This window comes from Suillus discolor, assembly GCF_016758755.1.
Source record: "Suillus discolor strain FC423 chromosome Unknown F5147scaffold_101, whole genome shotgun sequence".
In the NCBI taxonomy this organism is placed as follows: domain Eukaryota; kingdom Fungi; phylum Basidiomycota; class Agaricomycetes; order Boletales; family Suillaceae; genus Suillus; species Suillus discolor.
In genome coordinates, this window is record NW_024541348.1 from 111282 (window position 1) to 132674 (window position 21393).

Genomic DNA, 21393 nt, shown 5'->3' on the forward strand with positions numbered 1-21393 from the left:
ATGACTGATCCTTGATCATTGGCGCCTCTTCTGCTCTGTTCCTCTTGTTGTGCATACTTGCTGCGCAGCCAACCGCGTCAGCCCCTCAACTCTTTAGCCAATTTTCAGTATTATGGTCATGAGCGTTGCCGGACGCTGTTCAGCGTGCACTGAAGAGTGCCTCCCTGTATGATCTCATGTTAATTTCGCGTGCCCGTGCGTCTCATATCACCCATTTTTATTCACACAAATTCAGCGCAGGTGGCTATCGTCAGAGTGAGGAATCGTCTCAAACGGTATAATCAAGGGAACGTTGCTATTCTTCGCCTGAATTGCAAACTTTGTGAAAGACAGATAGTGGACATGGCGGAGCGGGATAAGGAGTTCACAACATTCCTCTTGAAAGCGCGAGTTAACGATGGACAATATAGTCGAAAACTGACAATTTTTATTGAGCAGAATTATGCAAGATAAGGATTGGATGGCGAAGCATTAGCGGCAGTGAAGGCAGGAGTCAAGGAGGTTCTGGCCGCGGAGAAGGAGTAGCAGATGGTGACGAGAAATAGGAAATATAGACGGTGACAGGGAAAAAGAAGAGACAATGTAAATTGATAGAGATATGGTGAGATAGGTGTGTGTGATAAAAAACGAGTAAGAAATAATTTGTGGATGGGCGGTAAAAGATACACGAAATAACGGGTCCAGGGGTGCCCGGAGGGTTGTGTATACAGATATGATGAATTTTTTTGTCTGTCTCACGGCTGTTACCGGCCCGCTTGGCAAGGGCCTTGGGATTTTGCCGCATCGTACCCGCATCCGTGCCGCACCCTACACAACAAGTGTGTATATAATATGTCTACGTCGTCCACCAAGGTCTTAAATATTATTTATGATTAAGAAATACCATAGTACATGTTTTTGTGTAAGAATTATCGTGGTATCATAGTAAATATAGTACTTCATGGGTACGGTAGTGACGCGGTAGGGTGCAGCAACTCTGAGATTTGTGGCTGTGCACTACCGCACCAACGCATCCTTCTTACCAAGTATACCGTATTACCTGCAGCATTAAGGTGTGCATTGTTCTCAGCAATCCACGGTCCGTCCGCTGCAGAATGCTTCCCTTGACGATCCTTGTTCAAAACTTAATGCAGCTGCTTTACATCGTCTTTGCGAACCTCACCAAGCACCCCTTGAGATTAATCAACTAGTAGCTATTCGCTTTGCGATTTCTGAATATTTCGCACTCGAGCATTCGGCTCAAGATACATATGAACGCATTCGCAGATTTGCAGGACATTGTTTCGTTGGAGATGCGAACGAGATACCCCGTTACTACCAAATAGAACGCCTCATTGCTGAATTTACTGGAGTCGAGTCCATCGAACACGACATGTGTCCAGAGTCTTGTGTAGCTTTCACAGGGCCATTCTCTTACATTGAACATTGCCCCATCTGCGGTCACTGTGATCGTTATGACGCTATCAAGCTGTGAACTAGCGGGGGTCGGACCCAAGTTGCGTTGCGCAAATTTGTTACAATTCCACTGGGTGTCCAGCTCCAAGCGCGGGCTTGAATGATGCCGCGTCCGAGTCAAGGTCTGGTGGAGCGAGAGGTTACATCTACTCTGCAAGAGCTTCAAAGAGAAGTTAAGAAAGTTCGCCGTTGTTAGCCTTCCTGTAACTCTCGAATGTGCCGGCCGCAGGCGGAAGGAACATAATGTCATCCGCCAGACACTTGGCTTCAGCTGGGGAGCAGCGGGAGGTGAGTTTTCAGCTCGTGTGGCTTCAAGGAAGTCCTCACCAACATCATCATTAGACGGGCGCGTATCTGGCCGACGTATTGCATCATATGAGACCAATTTGTAGACAAGCCAAATATGTTCAAGTTGTATTTGCATTCCGAGCGGGCCCTATGGAACTTTTCAGCAAATGTTATGGGCCTCCAATAAGCACAAGGGCATGCTCATTTATAATTCGAATTACTTACAGAATTACATTTCCTTCTGGCCTTCTACATTACTAGCTTGGGCAACGAACGGGTTACCATTGGAAGTTCGAACCAGTCCATGTTTTTCCTGTGCGCATCATTGTGCCGGGTCAGATTGGTGGACGGTCTGTTAAGGTAAGGTGTTGTCTGACGACAAGGAGCCCGTGATCAATTAGATACCCCTTATATTGGTGGCTGAGACGCATCGAAATAAGTGATCGCGAAAGCCAGCACTACGTATGCTAGACCCTGTGCAATTCAAATCAGCGTCCACTGATGATTTTGTCCATGCAGCTGCATTTTTGGGTATGCATGAACCACTTTATCCTGGAGGATGAATCGCATGCATTAACGTTGCATAAGACTACAAAATGTTACCAATGCAGGTTGTGCCTGACCAGGCCCCCGCTGAGAAGTGGCATTGGTGGTATGGCCCAAGGTTAGTCTGACTGAGTGCCTTGACCGTTCCTTAACAAGTATAATAATACTCACAAGATCTGGGATATCTCAGATATGTCATCACGTTGGTTAGGTTTTGATCTCTTATGTACTGCATGTTGAACAAGAGCTTCGGGGAGCTTAACATCAATAGCGTCATCGCAAAACTGGACCATCATGATAATGAGAAGGATGAAAATGGCACGATCACTTCATATCCCATCCGAAGATATACGTACGCAGGTGGAGGCCGCAGGGCGACCCGTGTCGAGGTTTTGCTTGACCAGGGGGGGACATGGACAATGGGAAACATGATGTACGTCTACATGATTCAAGTTCAGCAGCGACACCTCACTAATACCGTGTCAAAAGGTGAACTTTATCCTGGGTAACAATTCAGAGAAGTGGGTTACCGAGACCCATTCTATGGATAATGGGACCTTGATGTAACCGAGCGCGATACATCCTTGTGAGCAGTAAGTATTACCGCTATGAAAAATGTTCAAATCTCTTTGTGCTTCTGGACATTTGGCGTCTCTCATTAGTAACTTTCTGGCGAGCTGTGATGTGTTGATGGTTAGAGCTACTAGTATGGATGAAGGCCCCACGTTGCAACAAGGAGACGTGTAAGGCAGGATCGTAACGTGCGGGCTGCTATACCAGCTCCCTTGATAATCGACGCACTCGATCTTGCTATTAATCCTGCCTTGACGCTCCACATCGATCCTTTGCCATCTACTAGTACCCGATCCTACTATTCCTGCCTCGACGCCAATATTATTTTCGTCTGCATGCTCTCTATTGATGGTCCTATTCCTGTCTGTATCCACTATATATCTAGTAGTCCCACCTCTGCACTGTTATCTGGTGCTTTCAGTGCATTTTTGTGTTTGTTCCCACTGGTTTCTATCCTTTTCAAGTTATACTTGCTTTCGAATAGCGCCAATTACGATACCTGTTGTATCAAAAATAATAGTAGATTTCACACCATTTGAGCATATCAGCACCATTCAAGCAAATTGCAGGAGGATGAAAACTTGCTGGAATATATCTATATATTTTCGACACACGGGAGCACCAGAGACACTGCCCCGGCTAATGTTTTTCGTCTGGCTACAGGGTAAGGCAGGAGAGATACGTTTGTGGGCAATTTGTGGGTGTTTTTTTTCTCAGGGTCGCATCTCAACATACCCTGCCCTCTTCCGTCGCAGTAAGTTCTTACTGGGATTCAAAGACCAGTCTTGTGGATCGTACGGATCCGTACGCCTATTAGTTTCAAGGGAAGCAATTGCACTTCTCCGAGTCGAAGGCCTTCAGGCCGTACCGCATAGTGTCATTATAATACATCTATGAACCATAAACTATCGTGATTCACATCCGATATCGTCTACTGTCCATCTTGGTCTTGATTTATCAGGATATATCCTCTAGGATAATTAGTGCATGATGTAGCTTCTTTGGACCGTCCAACTGGGGGTTGAATACTACTCAGGCTGGAAATGGTTGCATATTCTTAGTAGTTGTAACATGTTCAGACCGCCGCCCACGCATAACCGTTACACCAAAAGGTGAAATACTGAAAGCTTAGCTTTCAGTATCAGCGACGGTATATGTACTGATTATGAGAACTCAGGTAAGCCAGCGTGCTTACAGTAGTATTAGATCTTCCCCCCTGCAGGCTTCCAGCGGTATTGACAGACCCACTCGGTTAGGATATCCTAGATTAGAATTAGATCTTGTGCATTATTGAGGTACTATTAGTAGTACTCTATTACCACAAGGTCAATATCCCAAGTTCAATTTGACTTTTGCTCGTGCACAACTTCGCCTCGCCGCTCCGTTGTCTAGTAACATCACAAGTCACAGGCCATTGGTCTTCAATAGGAATATTTAATAGAAGACGAGTGCTGGGCTAGATAGAACGAACTCTAGTGAGTTCCCCAGTCGAATGTAAGAGACTCTATTATGTACCTAGATAGAACGAACTCTAGTGAGTTCTATAGTACATCAGTAAGGAATGTAGTAGATACATTGAAATATGACTTGCCCCCAGTCGAATGTAAGAGACTGGGGGAAAACTAGGAATGAGCGTGTCGAAAGTACCGTGCGTGGAGTGGCCTAATGAGGTAACTCCGCTGCAGAACGAGTGTCCGAGTCAAACTAAAAACTAAAGATATACTATGTACTGTATTGGTGGGTTGAATATTTTCGTTTGAGTGGGTGGTTAGTAGCAGCTTCTCGTCAAAATCGCGTAGAAGACGCATATCTCTCCCGATCATATTACACCGACCGCTATTTTACCCGAACTGAAGCTTCGGTTCTGCAAACAGATATCACTGCTAGCTTTGGCCGATGAAATCAACTGAATGTTGTTTCATGCCAACAAATCCTGCACCTTGCGCCTCCATTACTTTAGCAGAGAGATCCAAAAACTGTGGTGGAATGATTGTAAGTATTCGGCAAAAAATGGAAGGAGCGATTGAATTACCATCTGCTCCTCTTTGAGCATATTCTCATGAAGGCAACGGTTTGTGTTTTGCATATGCACCAGTAATGTTCTGATGCTACAAGAGCTTAGACCCGGATAAGTAGACACACGCTCGAGATCAAGCGGAGGTGTATTGTTGACAAGACGCAGTTGTTCATGCAAATACAGAACATAATGTTCGAGACATTCTAGATATTGGCGTCTTTTCTCATGTGATGAAATAGTATCACTGTAAATTATCGCTCAAGGTCTGAAGGTGAATTCGTTGAAACAATGCAACTTACGGATTGGTAGGGATGAAACCTATCTCTTCGGCAACGGTACGTTGTAGTGCCCCACGTCGACTCTCTGTCTTATTCGTGTTAGGAGCAGCAGAGGTAAGAGGCTCATTGCTACGTTCACTGCTTTGAGACTGCTCGTGCTGTGTCGAGTGAGACAAGGACGAGGAAAGTGTGGTAGAGATTTGAGCAAACGGTATTGAAAGGTCTGTAGGAAGTTCCGAGGGGGTTGGTAAAAGAAGTTGCGGAGCATTTGCATAATAATCGAGGATATTGGTATTGGTGGTGGTGGGGCCTGGGGTTTGATTTACAAAAGGGGGGTATGGGACATGGTGGCCATAGTACGTTTGTTCCACGTACGGTGTATGAATTTGACGGGAGGGGTTTGCTACATGAGGTAGGCCATAGGGGACCGGGACTGGAGCATGTAAATGCATTTGTGCCTTCATCTCCGAGTAGTCATATGATTGAATAGGTGGGCAGGAATAATTCAACGCAATTGATGCATCTTCAGCTAGGCCGTAGGTCTCTACCGAATGTTGTCTAGTACCGTTGTAATAGTCTGAACTTGGAGCAGGATGCCAGCTAGTATCGTCAGCGAATTGTTGATAGTATTGAGAATAAAAGTTGGCAGATGGTTGTTGAGAGATGGGATACATGTTTACAGGGATGAGAAATGGGTGAGCGGCTAGCCTGATACAGAGGAATGATATTCTAGATAAAAATGACATGTAGATGCAGACGGGTAATTAGACTTAGTAGAAGAAAATTTTGGGTGCCAAAGCGAACTCCATGATCGGGCCTAGACGGGCGAGGCGAATGAATGAACGCCGACTCGGATGAAGGCCAAGGTTCAGAGTAATTGAGTCATCGACGGAGGTTGAATATTGCGGGGCATGGCAAACGTTTATGGACGCTCGCAGATCAACATTACATAGGTCACGTCAAATGAGTCGTAATACCGCAAGGCTAGTCTCTCGTATCTAAGGGTGCGGCGTCAGTTGGAATAAAAGTTAATTTAGTTATGAGGAAGGTCATCACTCAACTGAATGGTGGCCTGGATCATGTGCAGATGATGTAGCAATGAGATGGTCGGCTCTTTGCGCAACAAATCGAACTACTATGACGAAAACTTAGTAATGCTGGGTTCAAAGCTAAAAAAGAGGTCTGAGGAAACTTGGTGACGCTTTGTTGAGGTCAGGAACAAAAATTAATGGGGCAAGTTGGAAGTGGAGGTCTTGATAAATTATCAAGGGCTTGATTGATGTTGAGTTCAGAAGCCGAAGGGCTAAACGAAGCGAGAAGGTAGTAGTGAGCTTGGGTAGTCGCGGTCGGACTTGAACGTAGCCTAACGCACCAGAAAAACTGCGGTTGAAATTATGTAATGAAACCTAGTAACAACGGAGAAGTCACAAGATTGGCAATCTTACATAATTACTCGAGACCATTGAGGTCAGTCTTTGCTGGGTCCTAGAATCGCCACTTCTGCCGCTTTAGGGCTCGGCGAACCTGCCACTGCATAATATTCTAAGTACTGTCGACGGCCAGCCTGGTGACAATAAAAGGATTTTTTTTTAAATCGATGAGAAATACAAATGTCACTAACATCGGTTATTAAGTATCAGTTATTGACCAGGTAATATGTGACACCGAGGAAAGTCGGACGCACTTTTTAGCCTGTCGATGATTGTTAACAATTATATATATTCAATACAAGAGCCTCCAGCTATCTGCATCAGCCAACACCATGTAATGATAATCTAGTCGCTTCAGCTGTAAAACTGCGATAGGCGGTATAGAGATAAACAAAGGAAGACTGGCTGACCGCTTGGCCTTTTGCCCGTACAAGCTCCTTTTCAAGTTTGAAGAAATGTTCAGGCATGACTTTTGCAGTGCTGCAGGGTTGTCCAGTTCATTAGCAGCAACCGCTGAAGTTCATATATCTTGTTAAGGAAAGGGAATCCAGCGTCTGTGCAAGGGCGTTCAGGCGATTGGTCAACGTTGCGAGCTGCTCGAGTGTTATATGATAGACCTAAGAGACTATCATCATAGTAGGCGTAAAAAATATCCGACCGACCTATCTTAGTTTCTCTTTGTACACAGCGGCGCTTTCATCTGACTCGGACCGTTGAGCGCTCCAGCAACTTTAGTTTGCGTGCCCAGCGCTTTTGAGTACAGAGCACAACCAAAATCTACTCCCTCGCATTTTCCTATCCATGTAGCATCCACTTGTTTCCTCCACACCTCCATCTGGGACTCAACGGGTATGTTGTAATGTTTGCAGTTCGTCATCTTCCAGGACGATTTGTGGTAGGCCGAGTTGAGCATGGAGTGTCGGTATAAGTTGGGTTCTGGCATTGAGGTGTGTGTATAGTGTTGATAATAACGCGCTCAACGTTATGGCATGTTTGACGCGATGAGAGATGCGGCATCCACCAAAAGTCGCGGTCGCCGGTGATGCTGTTTATGTAAATCACGTGATAAGGGCCAGGTTGCCTCGCCATACTATTGATCTCGCTCGTATCATTCTGATGAAGTGCAGAGCTCGGAAAACAATTGAGTCCACATTCTACCGAACACAACACGCGCCGATTGCAATTCTACACGTGCCATTTTGTTCATGCCCCAGGGAGCAAGGTTCTCATCTACGATGGTTGGTCCAAAGTCGATACGCCCATCACCCTGAATGATATCGAAGACGAACAAGAACGACGATGCAGTGCCCAGAAACATGAAATTGGACATATACGTATCTTTTTTCGCCAATGTTTCAAGTACGAAAGTGCATTGTACCCCAGGTTTGAGACTGTCAAAGCTGAATCCAATGGCGAATGCGATGGTTTCTGATTGGAACGCACTGAGGCTGGTAAACAGTAAGCCCGTCGAATTTACTGCCGACTTCAGCCTGGCAGCACGCTGTCCCTTGGTTGAGAGCTACAGCCCATCTGCAACCGAACCCAAGCCGCCCCAGCGTGCGCTTCATCGAAGCCCATCTATACATGAATTTATTCCTGAAGGCCTTTCAAGGCTGCCTGCTAGGGTTCCGCAGATCTTAATCCAACTCCACAGCTCGATTGGTCTTTTGAGCTTTCGGGCATCCTCTCGAACTCATGGTCGGAAAATCGACAGCAGCCTGGCTTGGATGCCTCTACATGATGACATCGCTCTTAGGATGATTCTAGAATGACTGCGCCAGCCTCATGGCTGCGCTTCGTTCGATAGACAGATGTATTGAATGACGTACAATATGTTGGCACTTATTCCCGACTCCCGCGCCCAGACTTCCTCTGAAGAGGTCTAATGAAATTCCCGACTCCCATGGTAGTGGAGGAGGGTTTTGTCCGCAACAAACGTGCCGTTCTCTACCAAATCGTGCGTGGGAAAGTAAGTCCTCCCGTGGGAAAACGAGAGACCGAGCAGCAGATACAGAAAACAATCGACAAGTTGAAAATGGTTCCGGCATAGCTAACTCGACCATGCAGGCAAGCAAGGTCAAATTCGCATTAATGTCAAACCCTAGTTTACAACCAACTGACGGGAAAACAGGAAATGGAACGAGCCGGTGGAGTCGGGAACTGGCGCGTCAGCGGCGCTACGATCAAGTAAAAGATGCGATAGCGCGTTTGTTGGCTGTCAAACTGGTTATCGGCAAACACCGTAAAGCACCCTTCCATTGCAGCTTGACAACGTTCTTTCTAAAGCTAGGAACTGAAGGCAAATTTAGCACCGTTACGTCCGTAAATTACCTCTTGCCGGTGTATGCCAGCCTGCTAATCTAAAGTAGCTGATCCAGCCCTTCTTCTGAAGTTCTTCAGGACAGGTCTGACTCGTCTATTCATGTTCTTGTTCGCTTCTACTCAGGAAGGAGTGCCCATGGCATCCCGATGGAATAAGTCACCAGCGACCCTGACATACAATACAAAATGTCCGAGTTAAAACTAATCTCGCTCCGTCCAATTTTCTGCGCGCAACCTGAGTTACTCAACATGGCTAATACGTCTCATCGCTTGAATGACAGGTAAGCCGCTATGTGCGATGTGCTCAATTCACTGATTTGGAGCGCTTGTATTCAGCAGCAGCGACGATGATTTTGATATCGACGAGGGTTTCTTGTCGAGCCCTGACGATGAAGCTAGTCCATTCAACCTAGACGAAGTCCCTTCAGGAGTTGAATCGGAAGACCCTCTGCAACAACGAGAGGTGTTCGATGGTATCTTTCTTGCTCGCGAAGGCCAAGACAATACCGGCCCTACGTGGGAGCAGACTCCCATCTGTAACATGCCTCTCTCTGCCTTTGAGAGATTGTTTCGCAGGAAGGACAAATCTAGCGCTGCAACCTCCTTACTGCGCCGCACCAACCTCTGTATTGATCCTAAGTTCACCTATGCCTCTGACGACAGCAGGTTGCTATGGGATGCATCTAGACATTTCCTTGACTTCGTTCTTGTGGTCTCAGGCACCCTGGGCCTGGATGCTTTCCTCCCCAATACAATTTCTGATCATACATTCACCGTCACTCTAGACTTCCGCTTGCAAACCAAGCAGTTCAGACCCAAGTTTGGGAAGCTCGGTTTTGACCCTACAGGCTCTATGATGGCAATTGGCAACGGCAGTGCCTGCGAGCTGTGGCTAGGATTTTGCCCCCTTGCCAACGTAGAGGACCTCTCCGTGGCTGATGAGGCTCCCCTGCTCAACAAAAAGAAGCATGGCGACACGCGACTGTCATCCCGCCACTTTCGCATGGCTGTGATGTTCATGGCCTATGCATTAGCAAAAATACCTACCATGCCTATTCACTTAATGCATACGTATGGTACTGATGAGGACTTCTCTTCATGGAAAATCAAAGACGTTACGAACCTTTAGTAAGTTTGAGTTCTATTTCCTTCATGGATTCCCATGCGTTTAATTCAATAACTGATGGACTTGCCTATGTTTAGCGCAACGCCCACTCTCACCCTTCGTCTCGATGATCTTAAGTCGCTTCACCAAATCATGGTCTCGGCGTGGGATGCGTGGGTTGAAGAGGCGCCGCCTTCGTGGAAGGTCGATGGTTGGCTGGAATCTCACGTCCCTCTCTCGGTAGCTTGTCGCTATGGGCAGAACCAGCCCATCGCCAGTTCAGACCCCAATGCGCGTAGTGTTGAAGAAAGGAATTGGCAAGTTGAGCGGGAATACACCAATATTCGCTATCTATCTATGGCCATTGCAACAGATCTTACGTGTGTATCCTCTTGTCTATACAAAGCGCCTGACAGCTTATTCGCGCATTACAAACAGCTGCAAACCAGTCCGTAGTTGGCAGGAGGTTCCAAACGAGGAGATTCTGGAAGCGCACAATATTATATATGATTCTCCAGATCCAATATTCCGACAACCTGCCAACCTGGATGATTTTCCAGCTCGAGATCCCCGGACTCAGAAGGAGAACAACATATATGATGAAGAGGGTCATCGCATTCCCCGTTTTCATGGTATATGTAGCAACAACACCAAGCCTTGCGGCGTGCTAATTAATCTGGAGACTATTACGGAGTTGTTCTCTACATTCATTCCCGACGATGATAGCATGGCGCTCGACCCAGATATCATTTTTGATGACGACATTCGTACTCCTATTGTCAACGTCTATCCTCAAGCATTCCTACGAAAATACGGCCACATACAATGTAACTCTATCTTGCCTCATTTCGCTCCATTCATGTCCAAGATTCGCAATGCTGTTTCGCGCTCGAGTCCCGATCAAAATCAGGATCTATTTGATGGCCAGCCTGCGGATGGTGATGCAGACGAGTTCGATCGCTTGCCCTCTGGATCATTACCCACTGTACTCTTCGCTAGTGGTTCCCAGTTTTACAACGAAATCTCCCACCGCATCAGACCATCCGCTGACCTTCACGATGTCCAGCAAGGGCGCATCACATCGGCCCTCTCAGGCGCTTACTCTCATGGTCACGGCCAAACAACGCACCGCATCGTGATGAGGGAATGTAGGCTCAATCTCCCTCACCAACGCTATGACAATAAGATCAAAGTCAACGATATTCCCCGGGCTTTGCGTCTAGAGAACATCTACATTTTTCAGCTGGACTCCCTGAAGCGCCATAAGCGCAATGGAGCGTGAGTCATAGCATTAATATCTCACCATGCATTGCGGCGGCGCTAACAATATGCCTCTGCCGTAGCTCCATATATAGAGATATGGTGGTGCCCTTAGCCAGCTCTTGGTCCCATCCCACCATATTTCAGGCCCTTCGCCCCCATCTTCTTGTATTGACTTCAGAGGTGCGCTGTTTTTATTTGTGGAAATATATATATGCTCACCGCACGCCTTCCCTATACCATACCTTCAGGCATTTCCCCAGGTATACCAGTGGACTACCTACCCCATCACGTCCCTGCTAGAGCGTATTTGGGATCATTTTTCCCCTCTTGTGGAGAGAGGTGTGAAACCTGCCCCTCAAGCCATTGAACTCTGCTCCGTACTGGAGCGCGCTTTGGCTTACGCTCACACTGGAAATACCAAGGTAATCGCTACCAGTCTCATGAGGCCTTTGTGGTTGGTCCAGAGTCTGCTAGAGCACGGCCTGCCTACCTTTTCTCCCTCTGTGCGCTTTGCTGCACCTCCTTCTATTCCTATTGCGATCAGCCCTGCAGATTGGCCAACGCTCACCAGCATGAAAGTCCCAGCCATTGCCTCCAAGCGCTCTCAAATTTTGACATACGGCAATGACCACTTTGAGGTTTGTGGTTTCTTGTCTACTGCATCGGAGCCGCCATTCATCCAGCTTGTCTCCCAGGCTTACAAAGCCGAGTTTCATATAACGCTTTCTGTGAATCAACTCTCTTCCAACGCCTTCCTTGGGTACCCTAGCAATCTCCGTCATGCCATTATCATTGCATTGGTCGCTCTCCAGGTGTATATCGCCGATGTCAAGACCCTTGTCACTAAAGCTGTCACCGTCGCCTGCAGTGACATGGAGGCAGAGGATGGTGGCGATGGGGAACTCCATGCAGCAGGGCGGCGCAAAGGCCTCCGCAAGTGGCTAGCCACTACTCATCCTCTTGGCTACGCTGATAAAGGATACGAATATTTGGTTTCATGCGTGCATCCTAAATCTACGGATCATCATGAAGGACTGCCCAACCCAACCAATGTGAAGCTCTCCGTTCATGATTTTGCCCAGCTTATCTGCAATATGTCTCGAAAGACCGACCCAGTCCCCGTGGCTGCTCCTCTCATCTCCGGTGGTTGTTCTACCCCTGTCTTCCGCGTCGCCCTGGTTCATATGCGCAAGTATGCCCCAAAGGACTCCCCAACGCATGCCGACAAGTTCCTGCACGATGCATTCATTGTCGCCGCCAACCACCTTCATATCAACAACGTTCCGTGGCATCGTCCTGCAGGACCTCGAGGCAGACGGTCCAGAAAGCCTGTCTTTGACTCTTGGGTCAATCTAGGGAAGGCCGTAGATCTGCAGGCAATCAAGCGCAACCACACCCAGTCAGGCAACGCAGCCGCCGAAGCATCCCAGCGAGCCCAGGCTGCTGACTCTAGGGCTGCGTGGTCAGCCGACTCTATTACCCTGCAGTCACTGCCGGATTATATTCTTAGATCCCGACTTCCTGATGAGTTTTCCCTTGAGAGCATCGACCTCGCGGACAACTCATCCTCAGACGGTCAAGAGCCCAGCTCACGAGAGATTTATGAATGGGTATTTGCCAATTTCAACATCAATAAGCCACTGCATCAAATCGCCCTCATAGCTGGCATCTACGTCAGCAGGATCATCCCCGATATCTTCTGGGCCAACTCTGACAAGCCAAAAGCACATACCGTCGCTGATCACATCGCTCTCACAAATGCCATTCGCGCCCTCCCATGGAAGCCCAACGCTAGCGGCCGCAAAGGCTGCAAACTACCTCAGCAGTTCATCGCCATGGTGCCTGCCTACATCCTAGCAGTGTATGATGAAAAAAGCCCTTTGCGCATTCATTGTGACAAGCGCAAGAGTTTCCCCAAGCCCTGGAATGCAAAGAATAGTGCCAAGGGGATTGGTCCACTCCTTCTAGTGCGCTTAGGGCTTCTAAGAGCAGTGGCTGGCAGAGTCTGGAAGGGCGGTCCGCCTTTTGAAGATTGGAAGCTGCTCTCTGCAGAGGCTGTAGCTGCAAAACATCGGGAGATCGCGGCATGTCTGGCAGATCGCCAGTATGGACCTTTCCGATTGGGAGTCATGTTCTTGGGCATTGACAAAGCTGTAAGTCTGGGGCGCACATCTCAGACGTACACCATCAATCCTGCAATCTCATCCATCAAGGCCAACAAACGCGCATCAAAGGGCGACTCTGATAGCGATGACGTAGAGATCGTTGAAGTTCGTATGGCCAAACGCCCCCGCTCGACATGACTACTGCAGCCATTCTCGAGCGCTGCGGGCAGTTATGGTTATGTACGTTTGTACCGCCGATATAGTGCATCTTTCGCGTCGCTTTACTGCTTGTAAAATTGTCTTGCCCCAACCTAATAAGTCTTACTTACGCCTCTCGCACTCTCCGCCCATAATCATCGCGGCGGCCGACTTGGATGATAAGAATCAATGCCTAATTCAATTGACGCGGCTACCCATGCCGGTGAGGCATAAGGCGCGGCCCGTCGTCAGAGACCCTGCCATTTCAACAGCATCCGCCAAGCAGATATTTCTACAATATTTAGACACGAGATACCGCCGGCTCTGCTTTTGGCTTACTGTCCACGACGAACGGTGTGAGAAGTTGATGCGTGGGATTTTGGCGCACACAGCGCTTGACCTGCGGACAGATCCGTTTGGTCACGGCCAATTATATACGGCGTTGTCCAGGGTGAGGGCGCGAAGGGATACCCTGTATTTGTTTGCAGAGAAAAAGAAGAGCAGGACGGCGCGGATATCGTGTTTCCTCACTTGCTACTGTAAATACAATTTGTCGTCGAAGAGTAGACCGAGGGCGTGTATTCGCCATATCTTGGTCCGTTCGACTGGAGCGAAATTAACGCTCGGCGAGGCGTATATAGTCACGGATTGGAATTGATCAACGACTCTTTGAATCGATTCCAGCTCCTGAAGGAACTGAGGAAGGTCCGTCCATGCGAGCCAATCCGCCGTTGTGTTGGCCGTAGATTAGAGTTTTCTCCTTACGCGATGCCCCTGCGGGAGTGGGTGGGATCCATACTCTCTGGCCAGGGCTAATGACGGTCACCTTTCCTCTTATAATGCTTGGGGCTGGAAGGGCTACGGGCAAAAAGGTCTGCGATGCCTACGAATTGAATCGCGACAAAGCTGAAAAGTTGCCAGCGGCTCAGATGGCGTGAAAGAGAAAGAAAGATTAGAAAGGCTTTTACCAAAGATATAGGGGACTGTATGAATTTAGCGCCCCCGCTCTTAAGAGAAACCCCAAGGGAAATTAAATGCGGATGGGGGCTAAGAAGCGAAGGGGAGGGTGTGTCGCAACGCTATTGCGTCGCCTGCAGGCGTGCTTCAAAAAGCTATCGCAATGGCCGCAGCGCTCAAAGAGCACGCCAATTAACATGGGCTGGCTACCCCGCCTACGCGTTCGACGCCCCGCTGGGTAGAAGGTAAAAGCAAATGGAATTTTGAGAAAAAAGACGCGGAACGCTGAAAGAGCTGGACGTGCAGTCGACGATAGTCGGGCATGCAACGTCCGAGTCAAGTTCATAGCGTCCAGAGTCAATAATACGATCATGATAGACGCGCGGTCGACGATAGTCGACATGCAACGTCAACTTCATGTTCGGCGGTCTCAACGTCAAACGCTAAGCGTTCGACGACGGTGAAAAGATCCATTCAATTAAAAACGCTAGGCGTTCAACCGCATGCCGGAGGCGAAACTCAAACGCTAAGCGTTCGACGATGATGGAAGTTGAGAAGTGTTTCGTGCGTCAACGCTCGCAGGCTCGCAATCCGCTTGAAACGGCCACTGAAAGAACTGGACGTGCAGTCGACGATAGTCGGGCACGCAACGTCCGAGTCAAGTTCATAGCGTCAATCATGATAGACGTGCAGTCGACGATAGTCGACATGCAACGTCAACTTCATGTTCGGCGGTCTCGACGTCAAACGCTAAGCGTTCGACGACGGTGAAAAGATCCATTCAGTTAAGAACGCTAGGCGTTCAAACGCGTGCCGGAGGCGAAACTCAAACGCTAAGCGTTTGTTGGTGACGTTGACGCCGAACGCTAAGCGTTCGACGACCATGGAAGTTGAGAAGAAAAGACGAAGATTATGTAATCTGGATGTGGCGTTATAACGGCCGCATATAATGTCGGACTTTGAAATTCGATTTGTCAGCGCAGTCCGATACTTCCAGATCCTAGGATATCCGAGCCTCCGAGACTCCGAGTCCAGCATCCGAGCCTTCAACCATCTCAGGCGTCACCAAACAGGGCGGATCAATATATCTCCGCTGAAGCCTAGGCTCACGACGAGTCTCGGCAATCACTGGCTGCATAATTTACTGGTTGACAATAACGAGGGCTTGGTTCTCCACCCGCAACCACACCACTTCCGCACGGCAATCTCACTGCTTCCGGGACACATTAGGAGGACTGGAAACCCCTGGAGAAGGTTTCGGCGGGTAATCGTACTTTAGGTGCGTGATTGGCAGGCAAAATCACGGTCGAAACGTGACCTGGCTATTTCCCCAGGAATCAACCAGCAATATGCTCCCGACTCCCACAGTAGTGGAGGAGGGTTTTGTCTGCAACAAACGGTGCAGTTCTCTACCAAATCGTGCGTGGGAAAGTAAGTCCTCCCATGGGCCCAAAGTCAGGGTATTGGGAAGTCTGTGTGAGGTCTGCGCAGACTCCGCGTCCAGGTCGGTGTCTAGGTCTGTGTCAAGTCTTTGTCAGCGTTACCCGGGAGTTTTTCTGCAGTCCCTCCTGCCACCCTCTCTCGTTTTCCCGCCGCCTCCCTCGCTGCCCACCACCTATACTTGAACTGTGGGCGCCACATCATTCAGTCCAACCCTTCGATTGCCCAATATTCCTGGTGTACTGTGGCGCATGATGACTATTAGTCTGGCTGTGGTAGCGCTGTTGCACTTACGATATGTCAGAGTGACGTTTCATATCATTTGTATGCTCGATGTACTATCTATTACTGTGCTCAATATTATCGTGATTTTGGGCCGTAAAGGCGGTGGACAACGTTATGCATGGTGCCCCCGCTGTATCATACCATGTCGTGCATGACCGTAGTGAACGATGCGAATGTTATACATCATACTACCATGTCGTGCATGACCGCAGCAAACGATGCATCACGCAAGGCATGGTCATCATGTATGACCCGTGACTAACATCCATGCATGACAAGCATTCGTAAAATACACCAGGACTATATTTACACCATGCATGAATTACGGACTAGGATAGCAGTAGGACATGCATGAGGTCTAGATTCTAGACTACAGTAACAGTATTATCATGCATGAGAACCACAGCATCAGGTGGACGGCGGGAATGACATAGTTGATGATCGGACGGGGCGGGATGCAACGAGAAAGGTGGCGGGCAACGAGGGAGATGTGGGAGGAACTACAGGCAATGAGAAAGGTGGCGCACAAACAAGAGAGATGGCGCGCAACGAGAGAGGTGGCGCGCAACGAGGGAGGCGGCAGGCAAATGAGAGAAGGCGGCAGGATAAGACTTCTCCCCACAAACGTACGCATCGTAACCAACCTAGACCGTAAACCGATCAAACCAACTCACGATTCCCCTAGCGCTCTCCTCCTTCGCCCAGCCTGCATCAGCATTCATTCAATGTCTTGCTAATAAGAAACGAAACCAGGCTACTCACGTTGCGTGTCAATAGCAGGATCACCCCGTACAACAAACCCATGTTGGACGCCTGAAAACACCTGGAAATAATATGTGGATTTGCGAGCGACCATGATGTCTTCGGCACGTCGACGCGAGGCCAGTGGGAATGTGTGCTCTTCCTCTACATAAAAGAATAATAGTATTGGGAATCGGCTTAACGGCGATCATGAACATCTGTAGGAAGAAACTTTTACCTGCGCATGAGAAAAGGAGAGGTCCTGCGTTGATGCGATGATTTGTGTTTGGTTAAGGCACCTGGATGATATGTTAAGCATAAGAAGCGTACCGTCAAGTTTCGTTTTCATCGAGGAATGCGGGGGTGAGCCAGTGCTCCTACAGTTCTCACGTGGGCATCTTTCTTGAAAGCTGTCGAATCACTTACCAGCAACCACAGCTCCATCAGAACAGAAGTCCACGACGAATGAGGCTCCAAAGCAATACCCTGATTACAGGAATTCAGCGTCGTTTGGCGCGATTCTTGTATTGACATACCGACAGCGCAGTATTTGGTATTCTCCCTCCCTGTACGCATTTCGGTGACTCAGAAGTGACCGGAAACAAACCAACGTACCGTATTTTCCTTTCACAGCATCTAGCCAAGCGGGGAACGCATCGATAGCAGGTTTGCGAGAATTGTCGATCCACGCCTGGCGATCACAATCAGGCAAGTGGTTCGGCACGGAGTCGCCAAAGAAATAATCAGCTCCAAGTACGATATAGCCTTGTTCCATTCAAATCTCATCATCGGTTCACAATGTACAATGTTGAGAATGGGACGCACCACAGGACGCGAAATAATATTGGATTATTGTTAACGAAAAGCGGACCCCATACAGTCTGCTAGGAAGAGTATCACTTTCTGTGTGGCAGCAGTAGGATCGGGGATGTATGTTGGGATTCCATCGAGGTCCTCAACGCGGCCAACGGGCGTGCCTATGTGTTTTACACCGGAGAAGCAGCAACTACCAGGGGCGGAGGCGAGTGTGGGGGTCATTATCGATATTCTGTGTAGAGATGAACGCCTGGTCTTCGTGCGACCTTTATATCTTCGGAGCAGAAGAGGAAGCTTGGGCTATGAACAACACATACGTCCTTTATGATCGCCCGACCTCCAGAGCCATGTGGATGCATTTCAGCAAATGATTTCATGAGGGATAATCATAGCTAGTTCCAACCTTCGAGAGTTCACGGAAAGCAAACAAGGTCTGTCCCTGAAAACTCATTTGAAACAATCCAGAGTAAGGCCGCAGTATGAGGATGATTTACTGAAACAGTCTGATTTCAAAATAACAGCACATATCACTTGCTACTCGTAAAGCGTTTGAACCATCCTACCATCGCACGTTGGCACTCTTCCTTCGCCCACCCTATCAGAAGCAAGAGCATTGAAAATTCAAATCACTGAAAAAGGCGACAAATACTGACTTTCAGTCTCGATTTCTGGATCTCCCCTTGTTCCAAAGCCGTGCGATACACCGCTGAATATCTGAAAATAGTATGTTGCCCTCTTCTCCACAAGGATGTCTTCAACGTGTCGTCGGAACGTCGCTGGGAATGCAGAGTCCGTTTCTATGGGGTGGTATGAGTGAAGCACGCTTCAGAGAACCAGAAGACATGTCTATACCTGCGCAAGAGAACTACAAGGGCGCTAATTGCATAGCTTGGTCAATGCTGTCATTGAAAAGTATAATATGGAACCTGCCTTTTCTGGCTCTCAGAAGCTCCTCGGTCAAGCTCGTAGGATGGGCACGGTATTTCACATTCGTTCCTTTATATCGCGGCTTATTATTTCGGTATGCCACGTATGCTGGGAAGGATGATCAAGGATCGTACCAAACATTTCCTTGACACCATCCACCCACTTTGGAACGCTAGCCCTCGCTTGCTCGATAGATTTTGTTCTCCATGTTGAGCGATCGGACCCGGGCTTGTTGAGATGCAGATGAACAGGATCACCAAAAAAGTAATCTATTCCAACCACGGTGAAACCTGCCTTCCTGATCAATACGCATACTAAGAAACTATACACACAGAAACTTGCCCTGGGAAACGTAGTAATCTTGAACCAGTTGAGCATTGATATAGAATGGCCCAAAGAGCATCCGAGAAGCACAGGATGACAGTTTCTACTGTGGACGCAACGGAAGCTTGCGGAGCAGATAGGTATGTCGGTACGCCAGCGATGGTAATGCTTTCACCCTTGAGTGTACCACTGTGTGCGACTGAAGTGAAACAGTGATCTGTCAATGGGCCTGCGAGTGTGGACGACATGGCTCTTGGCAAGGAGATGAGGCCTTCAGGCGTCAAGTGGGCAAATCATGTGGTTTCCTTTCGAGCTTGTGTCCCACGCCGCGATTCTCGGTAACTCTCCGCACACCCAGCGTCGGCGTCCCATGCAAAGGCTGATACTATGTTTTGATGTGGGCGTTTTTGCTAGTACTGGTTACCCCGCCAAGACGACACTTACAGCACTTTAAATTTCGTTTAGGGCCAGCCGCAGGGACAAACTCAACCAAGAAATATTTCATTTAAACCAAGTATCTCTTAAATCATAACTTAATTTAATTATTGATATTTTAAAAGCTAAAGTTCCGGTTCAAGTCCGGGTGTTTTCAAACCTAATAACAGTTATTATTTATTCTGAACGCACGCTCGCCCACCCCGCGCCATGTCACGTGACTTCTTGCAGAGGTGAATCGCGACAAGATATCTCCACTTGCCGCTAGTAAGCTTACACTACTTGCATTGTAGGCTATTTCACTGACGAGTACGATAATTGCAAAAAATGCTACGAGGCACCTACTTTTTCAACTTATAATTGCCAAGTTGTGGCAACGTCGAACTTGAAGTTGACGGCGAGTTGGTGTCACCGTTCTTACGACCAATCCTTTTAAGTTTTGAGGAATTTACCCGGCGGCAAGCAGTGAAACAATGTATAATTTACTGACGGCGCTTGTGTCGCTTGGTGTTTCAAGTAGCTTCTATTCTTCAGAATGCCAAGGATGGTCCTGCAGTAAGGTGCGTCGCAACTGATTCAGTGACCGATATCTACTAGTCTCAAGTTTGAGCCGGATACTTCTTGTATATAACGTCTAACTAGTGTTTACAGCGTCGTGCATCCCTAGGCATTGGTGTTTGCGTCATGGCTTCACCAGGTATCCCGCTGGATACCGCCGCGGCTGTCATCATGTCATCAGTGCTAGAAGGCATTTTATATGGTGTGTATTGCAATGAGTTTTCCCGTCTCATGTCCACCAAGCTAGCGCTCCTTAGGCTTTTCAGTTCTCATGTTTTTAGGTACTATCTGGATAATTACTTACAAACGTCGCACATGCGATGTCAATCGGCCAGCTGTTGTAGTTGCCACCCTAATGTTCTTACTGAGTACTGTGGTTAGCGTCTCGCCGCTTTCATCCAGTGACATTCGCTGAAGCTTCCCAAGCACATGGTCGCAGGCATCATTCGTATCGAAGAAAGCGTTGTGACACGTTTCCAGGGGGCCCAGCGGCGTTTTTTGCAGACATTTCCGAAGAAATGTTTGTAGTCAAGGATACGATACTCGTCTTACAAACCATGCTTGGCGACGGTGCGGTGGTGGGCTCAAATTTTGCTCTGCAAGCTTGAAACCTGCGGCTTATAGAAATCCTCCTCGGTCAAAAGATTTATCGATGTTACATTGTGTGGCAATCTGTATGGATTATTATTATACCTTGCATGATGCGGTGTGGTATAGCAGGTTTGTTGCAATCATACTTGCGAAGTGATGCGCTCTGATATTGCCTGGAAGTGTTCGGTGTTGTTACGCTTTATGACTTTTCGCAAGCGTCGAGTAACAATGTCTTCACCAACAAGACTGGACATTTGGTCGCGACGTTTATGACCAAGTTGACACTTGCAACAAATTTGCTTAGTTTAGGTAAGCACACTTCTGCGTATGCGCGATGTTGGGTCTCATTGCCCTGATATTAGGACTGTTAGCTTATCGCATCTGGAAGAGCGAACGTAAGGTCTTCAGAATCCGCGCTACAAAGAGGAAGATGCCTTTATTGCGCGTGTTCATAGATGCTGCTATTTTGTACCCTGCAGCGCTCTGCTCCTCGATCATATGTTTCATCCTCGCGAACAACGGACTGTATGTTATGGCAGACTTGGTAATTTGGCTGTTAACATTTGTTGTCGATATCACTAAGCTGAGATCAACTAGAATGTCCTGATCATCTCGATTGCCTTCTACATGGTGTTCATTCGCATCATGAGTAGTCGACACAATCGAGATTACATCTCAACTGTTCTTGGAGGGGAAAGTAGATTAGAAAACAGAAACTCGCAGCAATATCCTATGTAGT

At 48.0% G+C, this 21393-nt stretch overlaps 7 protein-coding genes across 7 annotated transcripts; 4 read left to right on the plus strand and 3 right to left on the minus strand.

The window, feature by feature from the left end:
* Nucleotides 1–1069: 1069 nt before the first annotated feature.
* F5147DRAFT_586623 (uncharacterized protein) lies at nucleotides 1070–1474 on the plus strand (the record flags this gene model as incomplete). Its single annotated transcript, XM_041431935.1, has 1 exon — nucleotides 1070–1474. A coding segment is annotated over one exon (405 nt), but the record flags the coding sequence as incomplete, so codon positions are not given.
* Nucleotides 1475–1633: 159 nt separating this feature from the next.
* On the plus strand, nucleotides 1634–3036 carry F5147DRAFT_787090 (uncharacterized protein; the record flags this gene model as incomplete). Its single annotated transcript, XM_041442950.1, has 7 exons — nucleotides 1634–1743; nucleotides 2005–2103; nucleotides 2263–2274; nucleotides 2355–2407; nucleotides 2480–2495; nucleotides 2535–2722; nucleotides 2988–3036. Exons 1-7 carry the CDS (start codon nucleotides 1699–1701, stop codon nucleotides 3034–3036), a joined length of 462 nt encoding a protein of 153 aa, XP_041286328.1. The 5' UTR covers nucleotides 1634–1698.
* A 1709-nt stretch (nucleotides 3037–4745) lies between these two features.
* F5147DRAFT_658098 (uncharacterized protein) lies at nucleotides 4746–5831 on the minus strand (the record flags this gene model as incomplete). The annotated part of the gene is made up of 3 exons (XM_041434380.1): nucleotides 4746–4838; nucleotides 4895–5123; nucleotides 5179–5831. 3 exons carry the CDS (start codon nucleotides 5829–5831, stop codon nucleotides 4746–4748), a joined length of 975 nt encoding a protein of 324 aa, XP_041286329.1.
* Nucleotides 5832–9158: 3327 nt separating this feature from the next.
* F5147DRAFT_780230 (uncharacterized protein) lies at nucleotides 9159–13580 on the plus strand (the record flags this gene model as incomplete). Its single annotated transcript, XM_041442422.1, has 6 exons — nucleotides 9159–9190; nucleotides 9246–10037; nucleotides 10113–10394; nucleotides 10453–11292; nucleotides 11358–11457; nucleotides 11526–13580. The coding sequence occupies 6 exons, from the start codon at nucleotides 9159–9161 to the stop codon at nucleotides 13578–13580; spliced, it is 4101 nt and encodes a 1366-aa protein (XP_041286330.1).
* Nucleotides 13581–16874: 3294 nt separating this feature from the next.
* Nucleotides 16875–18169, minus strand: F5147DRAFT_724478 (uncharacterized protein). The gene is made up of 5 exons (XM_041439050.1): nucleotides 17864–18169; nucleotides 17619–17768; nucleotides 17430–17489; nucleotides 17025–17168; nucleotides 16875–16968 (listed from the first exon to the last, which is right to left on the minus strand). The coding sequence occupies exons 1-5, from the start codon at nucleotides 18039–18041 to the stop codon at nucleotides 16907–16909; spliced, it is 594 nt and encodes a 197-aa protein (XP_041286331.1). The 5' UTR covers nucleotides 18042–18169; the 3' UTR covers nucleotides 16875–16906.
* A 49-nt stretch (nucleotides 18170–18218) lies between these two features.
* Nucleotides 18219–19536, minus strand: F5147DRAFT_724479 (uncharacterized protein). Its single transcript, XM_041439051.1, is given in 6 exon segments — nucleotides 18219–18258; nucleotides 18269–18414; nucleotides 18473–18642; nucleotides 18850–19089; nucleotides 19161–19401; nucleotides 19426–19536. The coding sequence occupies 4 exon segments, from the start codon at nucleotides 19316–19318 to the stop codon at nucleotides 18347–18349; spliced, it is 636 nt and encodes a 211-aa protein (XP_041286332.1). The 5' UTR covers nucleotides 19319–19401; nucleotides 19426–19536; the 3' UTR covers nucleotides 18219–18258; nucleotides 18269–18346.
* A 303-nt stretch (nucleotides 19537–19839) lies between these two features.
* Nucleotides 19840–21312, plus strand: F5147DRAFT_724486 (uncharacterized protein). The gene is given in 9 exon segments (XM_041439052.1): nucleotides 19840–19864; nucleotides 19877–19939; nucleotides 19978–20060; nucleotides 20203–20265; nucleotides 20321–20439; nucleotides 20525–20641; nucleotides 20708–20783; nucleotides 20835–20963; nucleotides 21017–21312. 6 exon segments carry the CDS (start codon nucleotides 20235–20237, stop codon nucleotides 21259–21261), a joined length of 717 nt encoding a protein of 238 aa, XP_041286333.1. The 5' UTR covers nucleotides 19840–19864; nucleotides 19877–19939; nucleotides 19978–20060; nucleotides 20203–20234; the 3' UTR covers nucleotides 21262–21312.
* Nucleotides 21313–21393: the final 81 nt, after the last annotated feature.

Excerpts from the sequence above, each read along its gene's own strand:
- F5147DRAFT_724486 (XM_041439052.1), top strand. The coding sequence starts at position 20,235 with ATGTCATCAGTGCTAGAAGGCATTTTATATG. Across the intron at positions 20,440-20,524 it reads TGTTCTTACTGAGTACTGTG|CGTTGTGACACGTTTCCAGG; the intron begins GTTAGCGTCTCG and ends TATCGAAGAAAG. Across the intron at positions 20,784-20,834 it reads GATGCGGTGTGGTATAGCAG|TGTTCGGTGTTGTTACGCTT; the intron begins GTTTGTTGCAAT and ends ATTGCCTGGAAG.
- F5147DRAFT_724479 (XM_041439051.1), bottom strand. The coding sequence starts at position 19,318 with ATGTCGTCCACACTCGCAGGCCCATTGACAGATCACTGTTTCACTTCA. Across the intron at positions 19,090-19,160 it reads ACAGTAGAAACTGTCATCCT|GGCAAGTTTCTGTGTGTATA; the intron begins GTGCTTCTCGGA and ends TACGTTTCCCAG. Across the intron at positions 18,643-18,849 it reads GATCATCCTTCCCAGCATAC|CGTGCTTCACTCATACCACC; the intron begins GTGGCATACCGA and ends GGTTCTCTGAAG.
- F5147DRAFT_724478 (XM_041439050.1), bottom strand. The coding sequence starts at position 18,041 with ATGACCCCCACACTCGCCTCCGCCCCTGGTAGTTGCTGCTTCTCCGGT. Across the intron at positions 17,769-17,863 it reads CTGTATGGGGTCCGCTTTTC|GCTATATCGTACTTGGAGCT; the intron begins GTTAACAATAAT and ends GAATGGAACAAG. Across the intron at positions 16,969-17,024 it reads TCCTGCTATTGACACGCAAC|GCTGGGCGAAGGAGGAGAGC; the intron begins GTGAGTAGCCTG and ends ATGCTGATGCAG.